The sequence below is a fragment of the Pan paniscus genome, chromosome 5 (genome assembly GCF_029289425.2).
Source record: "Pan paniscus chromosome 5, NHGRI_mPanPan1-v2.0_pri, whole genome shotgun sequence".
NCBI classification, from domain to species: domain Eukaryota; kingdom Metazoa; phylum Chordata; class Mammalia; order Primates; family Hominidae; genus Pan; species Pan paniscus.
In genome coordinates, this window is record NC_073254.2 from 32,514,850 (window position 1) to 32,531,525 (window position 16,676).

The 16,676-nt window shown below is 39.3% G+C and overlaps 1 protein-coding gene across 9 annotated transcripts in view; it reads right to left on the reverse strand.

Moving 5' to 3' along the window:
* KIF13A (kinesin family member 13A) overlaps positions 1-16,676 on the reverse strand; it is a 243,532-nt gene that overhangs the window by 109,854 nt on the left and 117,002 nt on the right. For all 9 annotated transcript variants that reach the window (XM_063604760.1, XM_034961513.4, XM_034961510.4 and 6 more), the window contains exons 5-6: positions 2,183-2,275; positions 1,590-1,770 (exon numbers count right to left, since the gene is read on the reverse strand). In XM_063604760.1, coding sequence (XP_063460830.1) covers positions 1,590-1,770; positions 2,183-2,275 — 274 coding nt within the window. The remainder of the gene's footprint in view (positions 1-1,589; positions 1,771-2,182; positions 2,276-16,676) is intronic.

Here is a 16,676-nt window from a genome sequence, read left to right on the forward strand (position 1 = left end):
GGGAGGGGTAGAAAATGGATCCAAGGGGAACGTATAGTGAGCTTCACAATTATTGGTCATGTTCCATTTATTTATTTATTTAATTTTAGCTAGAGTACTTTTGACTAAGTCATGTTCCATTTATTAAGCCAATGTAGGTAGGCAGTTGTTTTTATTACTCTTTATGCCTTACAGGTGTTATAAATGTTCTTTTGTATGCATTAAATAGTTAACAGCTTCTTAAGAGTAAATATAAACATTTTCTTTGATTGGGTCACTTCCTTGTCACTCATAATTTTGGTCAAAATGCACCAAAGTGTAACAGTGGTTATTATTATTGAGATGCAGTCTCACTGTACTGCCCAGGCTGGAATGTGGTGGCATGATCTTGGCTCACTGCAACCTCTGTCTCCTGGGTTCAAGCAATTCTCCTGCCTCAGCCACCTGAGTAGCTGGGATTACAGGTGCCCAGCACCACGCCCAGCTAATTTTTCTATTTTAGTAGAGACGGTGTTTCACCATGTTGACCAGGCTGGTCTCGAACTCCTGACCTCAAGTGATCCACCCACCTTGGCCTCCCAAAATGTTGGGATTACAGGCATGAGCCACTACGCCTGGCCTTAGTGATTATTTTTGAATGGTGAGATTATAGGTCATTTTTATTTCTTCTTACACCTTACCTATTTTTCAAATTTTCCATAAATAGATACTATTTTTAAATCAGTATAATTTTTTTTTTTTTTTTTTTGAGCTGGAGTCTCCCTCTGTTCCCCAGGCTGGAGTGCAGTGGCATGATCTCAACTCACTGCAACCTCTGCCTCCTGGGTTCAAGTGATTCTCCTGCAGCCTCCCAAGAAGCTGGGATTACAGATGCCCATCGCCACACCCGGGTAATTTTTGTATTTTTAGTAGAGATGGGGTTTTGTCATGTTGGTCAGGCTGGTCTCGAACTCCTGACCTCAGATGATCTGCTCACCTTGGCCTCCCAAAGTGCTGGGATTACAGGTATGAGTCACTGTACCCGGCCCCAAATTTTTTAATTGAGAAAAAGTAAATGGCCCCCCTTCCTCTATGAATCAGATAAATATATTTTTAAATCACCTAGTTAAAAAAAATATAGATCCCTGGGTTTCACCCTGGGTCTACTGAATACAGTCTCTATGGGTGGGCATCAGGCAAGTGGATGCTTAAAACGTTCCCCACATGATTCCAATGCACAGCCAGGGAAGGGCATTGCTTGCCTTGGCTGGGATGTTTCAATCCTTCAACCCTTTTACCCTTAACACATTAGTGCCACTTTCCAGTGTAAATGGAAGAACTAATGTGTTATTCCTAACTCAATTTTTATGAATAGTTCATGGTGGCAAAAAAAATACCAATAGTAAAAACATCTTTTCAAAGGGCATACATAGGCAACTTTATACATTAGTGTAGGATAAACACTGGGTATACCAACAGGCTTTGAGAAGCTGATGATTTCTCTGTAAATGAATGAAAACCAGTGTAGTCACCAAGAGCTTAAATACGTATATTCACTTCCAATTTTAACTTTAGAATAATTTAAAATTATCTCCCCCTATTAACACACTTAATCTTGACCACTAACTTACCCTTTAGGGTCTAAAAGATCCCGAACTTTCTCATTATAAATTTCCATATAGGACACTTCAACTTTAAAGGTCTGTGACTCATTTTGCTCCAAAGAGATCCTTTTAAATAAAGCACAGCAGAGCCTTGGAATAAGGCCCAGCTGCTCAGCATGGCCCATCATGGAAAAGGATTTTCCCGAACCTGGAGAACAGCAAGCAAAAAGAAGAACAGGTAGAGGAGGAAGCAAAATGCAATGCTTCAACCATACAAGGTTTCCCCATATACTGGCCATGGTAACATAGCAGAAGAGTGGCCAACTTAGCCTCAAACCCTGTTGCTCAGGCTGGAGTGCAGTGGTGTGATCATGGCTCACTACAGTCTCAAACTCCTGGGCTCAAGCCATCCTCCCACCTCAGTCTCCCAAGAAGCTGGGACTACAGGTGTGCCACCATGCTGGGCTAATGTTTTTAGTTTTTATAAAGACGGGTCTTACTATGTTGCCCAGGCTGGTCTCAAACTCCTGGGCTCAGGAGATCCTCCCACCCCAGCCTCACCAAGTGCTGGGATTATAGGCATGATCCCCCACAACTGGACTATAAAAGCAACTTCTTACCTGTCTGTCCATATGCAAAAATACACGCATTATACCCCTGAAAGGCTTTTTCAAGAATTCCTTCCCCAAGGCACTTGAAAACCACTTCTTGACCTAAAAAACAAAACAAATATTAAAAACTAATAAAAAGAATAATTTTTCTTGACATATTTGTGTTAATAACAATATTATGTCAATTCAAAAAAATGTTAAAAGTGTAGTACCGAGTGCCCACTAAGTACAGGGCTGTGTATTAAGAGCTTGATATATGCAATTTCATCCACACCTCTAAACTACAGCTCAGTACCTGGATACACTGTTTCCCTCTAAGACACTTCTCTAGATATTAAAGTTTTCTTTCCATTGTGAGTGGGCCATATGGAAGCAGCATTCAAATTTGGTTGTTTTTTCTTATGACTAAGTATCTACAATGTCATTAAACATGAATTGCCTTATCTCCCCAGCTAGATTCTGAACTGCCACTGAACAAGACCATGTTATACACACCTTGGTATCTCCCTCAGCACCTAGCTTGGTGTTTTGTACATGCCAAGTGCTAAAAACCATTAGTTGCTGAGGATGGATTGACAACTTCAGCTGCTGTTTGTAGATTCACAGGCACCCGTCACCTGTGTCCCCACAGCGGGAGTGGGGGACAAGTTCTCTTTTGTGAATCTCTGTATCACACTGCAGCTCTTGGGGGCATTGTGTCATGTACTATACTATGGCAGAGCGGGGCTGAAGAGTAAAGGAGTGACAATCTGTTTTAAACACATAAAAGGACGGCATTTGCTACCCTTTGAATTTGGTGATTTTCTAATATTCATTCTGTATCACTAAGACAATTAGACTTATGTTCTCCTTCCTGTCTTCTTATAGTCCTTAGAACATTCACTATTACAGCATTTGCAGAAACTACTAGTTTAAGTACCTGTTTCCTCCACTGGCATGAGAGCTCCCTGATGCCCAAAACTATAACCTGCTTATCTTCATAATCCTAGAGCCTAGTACAAAATGCTTAATAAATGTTGAAAGAATGAGTCAATTTAACATTTTTATCTTACATGATAGTTCCTTTTACATTTGAAAATAATGTAACACAACATAAGCTTTTGGTTTTATGTTTTTCTTTTATGGAAATTTAGATCTGATTTTAGGAGTCTCTTATTATACTATGATATATGATGACTGCAGGATGAGACTCTTAAAAGTGTTTCAACACAAAACGAGATAGTATTTGTGATATGGTTTAGTTCTGTGTCCCCACCCAAATCTCATCTTGAATTGTAATCCCCACGTGTCAAGGGAGGGACCTGTTGGGAGACGATTGGATCATGGGGGCAGTTTCCCCTATGCTGTTCTCATGATAGTGAGTTCTTACAAGATCTGATGGTTTAAAAGTGTGTGGTTTCCTTTGAGTTCTTTTCTCTCTCTCTCGCTGCCATGTAAGACGTGCCTTCCTTCCCCTTCACCTTCCACCATGATTCTAAGTTTCCCGAGGCCTCCCCAGTCATGCGGAACTGTGAATCAATTAAACCTCCTTTCTTTACAAATTACCCTGCCTCATGTAGTTCTTTACAGCAGTGTAAAAACAGACCAATACAATTTGCAACTATTAGGCTGGCAAAAAATAAAATTCTGACAACATCAAATATTGCTGCATTGAGGAAATAGGTATTTTCATAAGCTGCATATGGTGGGAGAATAAACGCATACAGACATTCTGAAGGAAAACTTGACAGCATCTATAAAAGGGAATATGCCTACACTGCCTGACCCACTGTGAAGCATCTACTCTAGAAACACATTCCCAAAAAGGACCCTGTGAAGGATGTTCATGGCAGTGTTATTCATAATACTGTAAATGGGAATCAAGTTAAATGCCCGTAAGTATGAAAGTAAGTAAAGTGTGACTGTTTTATATGATGGAATATACTACATAACATTTTTTAAAAACAATAAACCCCCAACACCCACATCTATGTGTAAATAATGCTCAAATTAAAAAACATTAAGTGAAAAAAAAGCCATGTTCGGAACTGTGCATATAATGTAAAACCTTATGTCAAATAGTTATGTGTGTGTGTGTGTGTGCATGCACGCATGTGTGTGTGTGTGTGAGAGAGAGATCTACGAATGCTAAAGTGTAAAAAATGGATTGAAAAAATATACCAAATTTATATAACTTTATTTCTCTATTGCTAACTTCTACCATCTAGCATAGATGTTTGGTAACTTCCACCAAACAAGTTGGTGGAATATGTGGATTTTTTAAAATGGGTGTAATCAGAAGAAACTTTTCTAAACACCCAGGTCTGTTGTGAAGAGTACCTTAAGATCTGTATGCAAATACGTGTATATTCAGAGAAGAATAAGGTATAATCAAAATTATTATCTGCTTCACAAATTGCTTTTATGTTATAGTCAAGTATGATAGTCTTGTGCTCACGAAGAAAATACCTGACCACTCTGGTGCATGATCTTTCATACACATTAATATTTATTTCTCATATGTTTTCTCAAAGGACCTTCCCTATTCCATGTATGTTCCCAAGCCCCTTGCTAAAAGGTAGGCCTTAAATCTGGAGCCAAGGCCTATATCAGAGAAGACCCAGAATTAAATCCAGCCTGTGCCCAGGCTTATTAGGATTGCTTGTGGTCCTCAGCCAGACCTAAGTGCCATTTGAAGGCATTCTAAAAGCAATACATTCTTGGCACAAGCAGCTGATTGGAGCAATCCTGTTTGATCTTCCACACTGGTTAACCAGCCCCCAGGAAGGGAGTGGGGTGAGGGTGGGGACAAGAGACTTCAAGAGTTGGCTAAGTCAAGCATCCTGACCATAATTCATGATTTCAATTCATATTTAGTAACTTGAAAAAAAGCCCAACAGCTTGAGTTGATGAAAGGACTCAATTGCAGAGAAGCACTGTGGTCAAAGAGATTTTATTATGGCTTCTGAGAGCCTAAAGTTAATACCTAGTATATCTATTCCTATATCAGGTAGTAAAATGTGGTACTTCTGGTTTCTACTCCTGATGCTGAATACGCTGGAATTAGGAGGAATTATTTTCCTAGGTTCTTTCAAGAGTAAATCACAATGTGTCTTTTTCCTTGGTAGGAATGGCCTTTTAAACTAAAGATTGTTAGTTGGAAAAACAAGGATGACTGCTATATAGCTGTATGAAGTAGGTTTATGATGTAAATGAAACAAACCACCAGGATGTGTATACTAAAATTGCAAGAAAAATAAATGAAATGATCAAAGAACTCCCCAGCATATAAAAATACAAGAGTAGGCGAAGCACGGTGGCTCACACCTGTAATCTCAGCACTCTGGGAGGCCGAGGTGGGAGGGTGGCTTGAGGAGAGGAGTTCAAGACCAGCCTGGCCAACAAAGTGAGACTCTGTTTCTACAAAAAATGTAAAAAAAAAAAAAAAAATACAAGAGTAAATTTTAGTTTAGTGTATGACCAAATTGTTGCAAATACTAAACAGGACATGATTTAACCTATTAAACTTGTATTCTTTTATTATTTATGCTACTAAGGAAAAGCAAAGATAATTTTTATCAACTGTCCTGCTGGCAATGTAATATATATATAAATAAATAAATATATATATAATTTTTTTTTTTTTGAGACGAGTCTTGCCCTGTCACCCAGGGTGGAGTGCAATGGTGCGATCTCGGCTCACTGCAACCTCCACCTCTCGTGTTCAAGTGATTCTCCTGCCTCCGCCTCCTGAGTAGCTGGGATTACAGGTATGCAACACCAAGCCCGGCTAATTTTTTCTATCTTTAGTAGAGACGAGGTTTCACCATATTGGCCAGGCTGGTCTCGAACTCCTGACCTCGTGATCCACCCGCCTTGGCCTCCCAAAGTGCTGGGATTACATGTTCTATATTATTGAATCCTCACAATACCCAGGTAGAGTAGGTATGAATTATGACTGATAAGCTGACTGGGGCTTGAAATGGTTAAGTCATTTGCCCAAGATCTCATTATCAGTGAATGGCAGGGTTTGGGTCAGCTTATAGTGACTCCCTACTGTCAAGGCTGATTCCATTCATCATCAGTAATTCATGCTGCATGACACTGGGAATCAGTTGCTCTCACCTCTGGTCTCCAGGATAATTTTTACAGACTGTCAGAACTCATCACACTGCACAATTTTTTTTTCTTTCCTTCTGAGATGGAGTCTTGTTCTGTCGCCCAGGCTGGAGTGCAGTGGTACAATCTCAGCTCACTGCAACCTCTGCCATCTGGGTTCAAGCGATTCTCCTGCCTCAGCCTCCTAAGTAGCTGGGATTATAGGGGCCCACCACCAAGCCCAGCTACTTTTTGTATTTTTAGTAGAGACGGGGTTTCACCATGTTGGCCAGGCTGGTCTCGAACTCCTGACCCTGGGTGATCTGCCTGCCTTGGCCTCCCAAAGTGCTGGGATTACGTGTGAGCCACTGTGCCTGGCTGGCACAATTTTTTTTTCATGTTCACCTTTACTGCCAGATTGTAAAAACAGTAATTGCTGCATCTTAGTAGAATGCCTGGCACGCAATAGGCATCTGTATTCACTGAATTATTCCTGTGTTGATACTGCTGTTTTCAGAAAAATGTATTTTTAATTGGGAGCCTCTTCCCTCATAAGTGACAATAAGTTATCAGAAGACTGTTGTACTCCAGCCTGGGTGACAGAGTGAGACTCCGTCTCAAAAAAAAAAAAAAAATTATTCTTTGAACTTACAAATAAATGTTTAATTGTATTAGTTTACACTTTGGTCAAAGTATGACTGTTTTTGAAATTCTAATGAATCCCATAAGACTACAGTAGGCCTTTGTTAAATAAGCCAATGGGGTATGAATAAATGCGTCAACACACTATGTAGGTACTAATTAGGTAATTTTGATAAAAATTACAAATCACATTTTTACTAATACCCACCGTATCCTCCTGGACATTACAACAAAATATATGTGACAAAAAAATAAAAACTAGTCTCTCTGATTTCCACTAAATATATACATGTGACTTCAAATATAGTCAACTTCTTTTAGTTACAGTTATTTTTGGCAGATAAAATAGAATTCAAATTTATCATATTTAATAAAGTTTTATTCATAATTGGAAAAGAAAAAATCTGAGAAAAACAACATAAAAAATTGAAAACGATTATACTACGTTTCTGAAAAAATTTTTCATTCTCCATGTATTTTTACAAATTTACACAAGATTGGAGTCTAGAGAGACTGGAATACATTTTATTACTATGGCTTTGTGTCTCAAAGACAATGCATTCTGTTTTAAGACAAGAAATAATGAACATTTTCCCATCTCTACAAATATACATCAACATTAGCATTTTTAACAGGAGCTCAGCTTTCCATTGTATGAATAATGGATGCAATCAGTTCCCTACTATGGATATTTAGATTATTTCCTTTTATTTTTCTGCAATATTTATTCTTACATGTTTACCTCTGTGCAGTTTCCTATTGACTTTACTAGGCAAAACTTCAAAAAAATCAAATCTCCAAGTTCTCTAAAAATGCATTGGTCTCTACGTACAATGCAAGTTCTCTAAAAATGCAATGGTCTCAACAACAATCCCTGTGATCATTCTTCTTAGTTCTGACTGAGTCAGTAGGAAAGAAAAGCCTCTTGTTTGGATAATTTTTCTTCTATTTATTGTTCATTTGTATTAACACTTTAGTAAGTTGACTATTTAAGTCCTTGCGCTAGCCATTGCTTTTCTTCTCATTAATTTTAAAATCCTCTTTACATATTGAGGATATTAACCACTGGTCTATCTTATATGTTATAAATATTTTTTCCCAGTCTGTCATCTGCCTATCGGTCTTACCTTATTCTTGGTCATACGAAAGCTCCTGGTCTTTCATATTCAAATCTTTTCTCTTTTCCTTCATGATTTCTGCCTATGATATGTGCTATGCCTCACAAATCCTTTTTCACCCCCAAATTATATAGAACTCACCCATATTTTCTTCTAGTTTTATTTTTGTTATTATTTATTTTAGTTATTTTGGAGATAGGATCTCGCTTTGTGTCCAGGCTGGAGTGTGGTGGCGGGATCACAGCTTATGGCAGCTTCAAATGACTGGGCTCAGGTAATCCTCCTGCATCAGCCTCCCAAACAACTGGGATTATAGATGTGCACCACCACTGTTTTTACAATTTGACTTTCAATCCTGAGTTTTACTTCTTACCAGCTATGTGACACTGGGAAGGTTCCCAGTTTATCAGTAAAATAAGACTAATAGTTGCTACCTAAGTGGGCTACTGGGATGGTTTAATAAACCAATATAGGTAAAGTACTTACCATAGTACGTGGCCAGTATAAATCTAGAATATATTTTAGTTATTATCTATTATTATCATCTCTTAAGTCTTTAATCAACTATAATTCATTTTACTGCAAAGAAAAATTATCTAGTTATTTTTCCTTCAGATGGCTCCTTCATTTTTGCAACAATTTTGTGGCATAATCCAATTTCAAAGATAAAAGAAAAAAGGTCAGGTGTGGTGGCTCATGCCTGCAATCCCAACAGTTTGGGAGGCTGAGGTGGGAGGATCTCTTGAGGGCAGGAGCTCAAGACCAGCCCAGGCAAAATAGTGAGACCCCTATCTCTACAAAAAATAAAAAATTAGCCAGGCATGAGCCGGGCATGGTGGTTCATACCTGTAATCCCAGCACTTTGGGAGGCCAAGGTGGGTGAATCACGAGGTCAGGAGATTGAGACCAACCTGGCTAACATGGTGAAACCCCATCTCTACTAAAAATATAAAAAATTAGCTGGGCATGGTGGCGGGTGCCTGTAGTCCCAGCTACTCGGGAGGCTGAGGCAGGAGAATGGCGTGAATCCGGGAGGTGGAGGTTGCAGTGAGCCAAAATCGCACCACTGCACTCCAGCTCAGGCGACAGAGCGAGACTGCGTCTCAAAAAAAAAAAAAAAAAAAAAAAACAAAATTAGCCAGGCATGGTGGTGGAGGATTGTTTGAGCCTAGGAGGTTGAGGCTAGAGTGAGCCATGATCGTGCCACTGCACTCCAGCCTGAACGACAGAGGAAGACCCTATCTCTTAAAACAAAACATTAAAAAGAAAAGATACTTGTTCTTAGAAAGATTTCTGAAAGGAACCAATTATCGCTATTTTTCTAGCTCCCACAGAGGTCCCATTTAAAAAATATTACTGACCAAATATGATGGTGGTGACTCTCACATTTAAGGGGGAGTGGGGGACAGAAAGGGTGGGGTGTGTGTTTGTGTGTGCATGGACATGATGAGATGAAGGAACAGTATCATTACTGGGGCCAGGGTATGCTAATCCATATTGTCTATTATAAGAAAAATACTTTCTTTTTTTTTTTTTTTTTAACACTGAGAAGGGTACAGGGAAAAAAAAAAAACCCAATATAAAAAACTATATCAGCAAAACTGTGAGTGGGACAGGTTCTAGAGTTCCCCTTATTCTGCCCTTCTGGTGCCTTTTCAGCTGTGTGAACTCGTGGCCGGAGTTATACTTAACCAATTCTTTGGTTTGGTGACCTTCAGGGCACCACTGGTATAGGAAAAAGAACGATAAAAAAGGCCAAATTGTCAACCAAAGCCTAAAAGGCACTATGACTGTTGATACAGTCTCTGTCCTCTCTTGCAATCAGCTGTCAGTGAAACACAGATGATGGCTACACTTCATTCTGCAATAGAAAATATGAAATATCAAGAACCCTCATATCGTCTCTTGAAGAGACCCTAGTTTATCCAAAAGACCGAAGGATTTTTGTTTTTTTTTTGTTTTGTTTTGTTTTGTTTTTGCTTTGTTCACTTCTATTTTTTAAACACAACAGTCCCTTTTCTCAGCATAGGAAAAGACGACTTGCCAACTGCTTTTTGAACCTCAGTTCATGAAAAAAGGAGCTGTTTACGCTGAGTGGTGGGAATCAGGGAATTCAAACAGTGCATGGGTGGATCCCATAAAAGACGCAATATCTCCACCCTAAACGTTTTCCGACTAGTTTACACTCAAATAGAATGAGGTGCTATTTGTCTAGGGGAAAGCATACCAGCCCATAAACGAAGGTTCGTAAGTCCCGTGGGAAGCAGGAGGATCTATGAGTATTTGTTTCTATCCCAGACAATCCGAGCAGAGCCATAACATTGTCAAATCCAAGAGGCCTGTGACTTTTCAGCAGAACCGATGCCAAAAAGGCGGTGGCCACTCTGCAGATGTTAGCTCCATATGCCTGGTGCAGCAAATTCACAGGGCAAGCCTGACCTCACTTGTTAATAACCATGACCACAATGCCAATTTCCTCTGGGGTTTATGATTAGACCTTCTATAATCATGTGAACAAGTCTTAAAACACAGGCATGCCCAAAGTAACCCATAACACAATGTCAGAACAACAGAGAGAGCTCCTGTATGGAATTTCTACAAGCAAAGTCACAGACCTGAGTCACCCAACCCTGAGTCACATACGATATGAATCTTTTTCTTTTTTGAAAGAGATAGGGTCTTGCTCTTCCACCAGGCTAGAGTGCAGTGGTGTGATTATAGCTCACTACAGCCTCTAACTCCTCGAGATTCAAGGAATCCTCCTGTTTCGGCCTCCTGAGTAGCTAGGACTACAGGTGTGTGCCACCACTTATGGCTAATTTTTTATTTTTATTTTTTAGTAGAGATAAGATCTTGCTATGCTGTCTGAGCTGATCTTGAGCTCCTAGCCTCAAGTGAGCCTCCCACCTTGGCCCCACAAAGTGCTGGAATTATAGTCATTGTACCCAGCCTGACAGAGATCTTTGAAAAGCTAACACCCTTGGGTGTCCACACTTGTGCATAATCTGTCCCTACTTAGAACAGCAGCAATAGGCTCAAAGCCACCATTTGTGTATACTGGGAGATGGGTAACCAAAGCAAATCTCTTTCTATAGCAAGAAAGAAACCAGGGATGGAAGGAAAAATGCAGCTATCATTCCTACGCCCAACATCTGATGACTGAAGAGGCACAGGATAAAAGAGTCACAGTGGGCTGTGTTCTAGAAAGTGAGAGAATGAAATGGGAGGATATAAGCCCTATCTTGTTTAAAATCTGCATTAAACAAGGCAGACACCTATGGCCCATGGCTGAATAAAACACTAAGCATGGTGATGCACAGATCAGACCTGGCATATGCACAGAGTATTTCTTGTTTTTCTAAAGTAACTACATAGAAAAGCATCCAATATTTGAACACGATCAATAATTTTCATCAGTTTAAACTGAGCCCCCAGTTTTCCTTCCTTTCCCTATCTCTTCTCTTTGGAATCAGAGTAGAGAGAGAGAGGAAAAAAATAAATAAATAAAGGCTGGGCTCACTATTTATGACTTGGAATTCCTGGGCCTACTCATTTGTGAGGGTGTTTTTCCACTTCTAAACAGGGCTGACAGGCACAGCGATTTTGATGAGTCTGGACTTGGCAGGTGGCCCAGCTCCAAATCAGAGCACCTGGACAGCGCAAGACCAGACAGGTTCTTCTCACATACCTGAAGGGGTGAAGAATGCCCAGCTTGGATGAGGTTTAAATAAATTCCTTTCTCAAAAATCTTTGGTGTATGGAAGTGCAGCTTTCAAAAATTCTCATATGTAGTGATTTCAAACCTGGTTTAAGTTAAATGACCAGAAACTACAGAGTTCAGATAAAGAAACTGAAGCTGTAAGGCTTGACTTGGTATTGCTAGATTTAAGTTTTAATCAACTACAGAAAAGTCTGCCATTGAGGTGCCTGGTAAGAAGATCCCAAGAAACCAGGCCATGAGGGTAATAGACCACGGACACATTTTCCACTGTAGCATTCAAGAGCTATCAGTGTTAGTCTGGAAGTCTGGCTTGCAGCATGGCACGGCTGACTCATCCAGATGGATGTTTCCACCACAGCAACAGCACTGGGGCTGGCCATGAGCATGGTCTTTTTTTGTTGCTGGACAAAGTGGCTGATTCACCAAGGAGGAGGTCATGCAACCACTGCCCTGGGCACTGGTCTCAAGAATGAAGAAAGAATATAAAGCCACTCACCTGTGAAGAATGTCTTACAGAGAATGTGTGTTGGAGTCATACAGGAGGGTGTTTCCCATAAAATAACTGCTGACAAAGTAAACCTTCATTTCTATCTTATTTGATGGTGTTTTACACCCCCTCTCTCTGATAAAGAAGCAGACCCAACTCAACATCTCTTCTGGATTGTGGGCTGCACAATATTTATAGTATTTGAGGCGAGGTTAAAACAAAGCCCAAACCAAATGTAAGGATCCTAGAGAACTTCTGACAGGAGTGAGGGTAACTTTAGTAGTATTCCTGGCTAGGTTCTAAGCCAGAGCACTTCAATATGACTTCCTTAGGAGTCATATTGAATGACTCTTCAGGATGAGAGAGGAGAGAAGCACCATAGGCTGGAGTAGAATCCATAAAATTTTCACCAGCATACATGTCATTAACTAACATCCACATTTACCAATGCTTTCAGTGCTCTCATAGGGAGCAGGGCTTCGCTAAACCTCAGTTTTCTTATCTGTAAAATGGGGGCAGTAATAGTTTCTACCTGACTGGGTGCTTTGACAATCTTATCACCTAGTGCATGTAGAGGGATCGGCACAGTGCTTGGGATTCAATGCTCAGGGTTGTACTATCTATTGCTATTGTTATTCACCCCTCTAAACACAAGTTAAATGATGTTTCTGGGTCCAACAAACACCCTAAGGAACAAATGTGGACAAAGAAAGGGAGGTATTGAAGGAAATGGGATTTGATAGGATAAAAAATAGTGAGTAAAGGGGAGAACAAAAAAGCAGCATATATATATATATATTTACACACACACATATATATACACTTAAAAAAATTTAACACGATTAGCAAAGCTCATTTATTTTTTAACATCCTTTACAAGAAAAATTTTTCTTAACTGACCTTCTTATCCAATTCTCTGGATTACCCAACATTCTCTCTTCCATCTATGAAATGCCCCCTGCATGCTAAATCACCCCAGCTGGGAGGCTACTCTCTGGACTCTCACCAGCTGGGTTATGCTTGTACAAAGGGTCAGTTGTATTTGCTCCTAAACTGTTCTATGTCAGTTGTACTTCTCTGTAATTACATAATTTAATTAACCAATGCAAAAAAGAGGGTTGCTGATTCTAAGAAAACTCTAAATAGAATGCTTAGGAACAACTTGATAAAGGTGAGTCACCAAAAGAAATGACAAATTGAGTATGAGTGAGATAATTTATAAAAGACCATAAAAGAAAAACAAAAATCTGGGAGGATTTGGCATATTTTTTCATAATGTTTTTTAAAATGGCATGCATCATTTATAATGAATCCCTACTTTAACAAACTGTTCAAGTAGCAACTACTAGCGTTGCTCATACCTATAGGGAAAACTTTTATGGTTTAAACCCAATAGCTAACAATTATTGAGTGTTTCCTCTGTGCAAGGCACTTGCTGAGTGCTTCATATACATAATCTCATTTCAACCCACAATATTTATAATAAGGAGGTGCTGTTATTATTGCCTACAGCCACACAGTTGGGAAGTGGCAGAGGCAGAATTTGAGCACAAGAAGTGTGACTCCAGAGCCTGTGCTTTTAACTACTAGAAAAAAGACTTCATTCAAACAGACCACCTGAATAGTAAAATAATGAACCAATACAATATGCTAGAACAAATTAATATTGTAGAACTCAGCTAAGAAATTGGTTCTATTTTGGCTACTGTTGGCTTTTAGAATGTAAATTTTGCTGCACAAATGTTTTGTCTCATTACGATTCTGGTTAGTTAAGTTAATATTTAGTTAAGCAATATGAAGCAGAAATCATTTCTAGCTCTGAGCACATAAAATCCCCCATCATGGGAACAGAATCAAACATGGCTGCTCTTCCCACTGCATTAGTCCACAGATTGGAGGTGCTCTTCTGTCCCCTCACAGAATAAAGCAATGCTAGCAGAATAAGAGGCAGATGTACAACCTTTCTCCTGAGTTGCAGGGCATTAACAATGCTCGAAAACACATGGCTTCAGCACATTTGAGCAACATGCCATATGGCAAGAACTGTTATATAATTTCTGAGTCAACAGTTTAGAATCTCTCAGGCCAGGGAATGTTCACATCCACACTGACCCCAGATATGCCACTACCAGACTGCTTTTTTTTTATTTTTGATATGAAGATTTCTATAGAGCTGGGAAGAAAATAAAAACCAAAGTCACTGGAAGTCACTGTTATCTACTAACATGGCACATTTTAGAAATGTTAAAAAATGTATTGACTCATTGTCAAGAATGCTTTAATTGCAATCAGCAGTGACTTAAACATTTACAAAGACTGCTTTCAAGTTTATCAGTATTGACTATAATATACTAACTTATAATCTTAAATGTGGATCTGTGTATATCTGCATGTATATATGAAGTTCGGGAGAACATATGAGTTTATGTAGAAATGCCATGCTCCAGGTATCTAATTCTGCAGGTTATTTCTGTTTTTTATTTTCATTAGCCCTTACACAGGGTTTTTGCTTCAAAATTCTTTTTGAAGCAAAAAAAAAATTTTTGCTTCAGAATTATCTGCCAGACAAACATTATTACAACTACCTAGCCAAAAGCTAATAGGAGGAAGAGATAATATATTTCAAATGTAAAATAATTCCTGGCTGGGCACAGTGGCTCATGCCTGTAATCTCAGCACTTTGGGACGCTGATCACTTGAGGTCAGGAGTTCAAGGCCAGCCTGGCCAACATGGTGAAACCCTGTCTCTACTAAAAAATACAAAAATTAGCCAGGTGTGGTGGCACATGTCTGTAATCCCAGCTACTCAGGAGGCTGAGGCAGGAGAATCGCTTGAACCCAAGGAGGCGGAGGTTGCAGTGAGCGGAGATCGTGCCACTGCACTCTGGGCGACAGAGCGAGACTCCCTCTCAAAAAAAAAAAAACAAAAAAAACCCACAAATAAATAAAATGTAAAATACCTCAAAGCATGATTCAATGCAATGTGAATGGCTTAACAAATAAGCCTTTAATTTGCCTCTGAAAAGTCCACTGGAACAGCTGTGTGGCCAACATAAAATGGCTGATTCATGTTTTATCAGAGAGCTGGAGGGGATCTGAGATCATTCCAGGCTGTATCTCCTCCTTTCACAGATGAAGAACAGAGACCCACAGAAATTATCCTGCCCAAGGTCTAGCAGTTTGTGGCAAAACCAGTTGTCATAAATCTCAGTACATTGCATTTTCTTTCCAAAGTGCTGACTCCTGTCACAATGAGACAATAATAAAGACAACGATAAACATTAAGGCAGTGCTTCCTCCTCCCTAAGTCGCCAGGTACTTACTGGATTAAGCACTTTAAATGAATACATCATTTAGTCCTCAGATCAACCCTATGAGATCAGAACTATTAGTATCCTTATTTACCATATGAGGAAACAGAAGGATCGTGAGATTCAGTAACTCACCCGGCCTTACACAGATAGAAGGTGTTAGAGCCAGGATTTGAACCAAGTCTGACTTAAGAGCCCATATTCTTCAACTGCTCCAACCAACCCACTACAATGCCATTATACCTACTAGAGAATTACGTGTTTCTAAATCAGAAAGTGGGAGCGTGGAGGCTCTTCCTATAGCTTTTAATAAATATCAAGACATGATTGAGAATTTAACATTTTGACACACCACACAAAACTTAAGAGCCCTTGCTTCTCTTTGCTTTCTCAATCCATGCACTTATCTTTCTCTGTCTCTCTCCCTGCTACCCCCCAGTTTTGAGAGCGGCTTTGAGAGTCCTGATCAGTATCAATGATGCCATTATTCATCGAGCCTGACAAATAGGTCGGTTTCAGGAAATATGTGCTTCCCCTTCTCCACTTCCCCTATTTTCCACCAGATAATGAATGCTTCTATCTTAATGTTTTTATTCCCAATTAAGAAGGAATTGTTATTTTTTAATGAAGAGAAAAATTAGTATGGAAACCATCAACTAATCTACACGTAACGTATTTACTAGGCAGATTATTTACAATGGATGTAAACTTGAGAGAATAGTAAGCATGAATTTTACCTTTTGCTAAGGAGAAGGAGCATCATAGTATTTGTATGATAATGGGAATATCTGAAGAATAAGAAAATATCCTCCCAAATTTTTTAAGTAGACAGTGCTCTATGAGCTGGCAGAAGCCGATTTCAGGGCTAACTGGGACATGGTACTCAATGTGATCATGCAACCTAAAATTTACTAAATTTTAGGCTATCAGTATGTTTAAAAATCATTTTGATCTTTTAAAATATATCTGAACTATCTGTAATGAAGAGCTACAGAAATCTTGAGTTTCACAACTAAATTTTATCATCTGTATGTAATGAAGTCATTTCTGGTTTGGAAAAAAAAAAGTTTGTTGCACATCCAGGCACATGAGTGATATATTGCAGAAGGCTAGAGTGTTCTCTGTGGGCAATAATGGAGGATGTGAT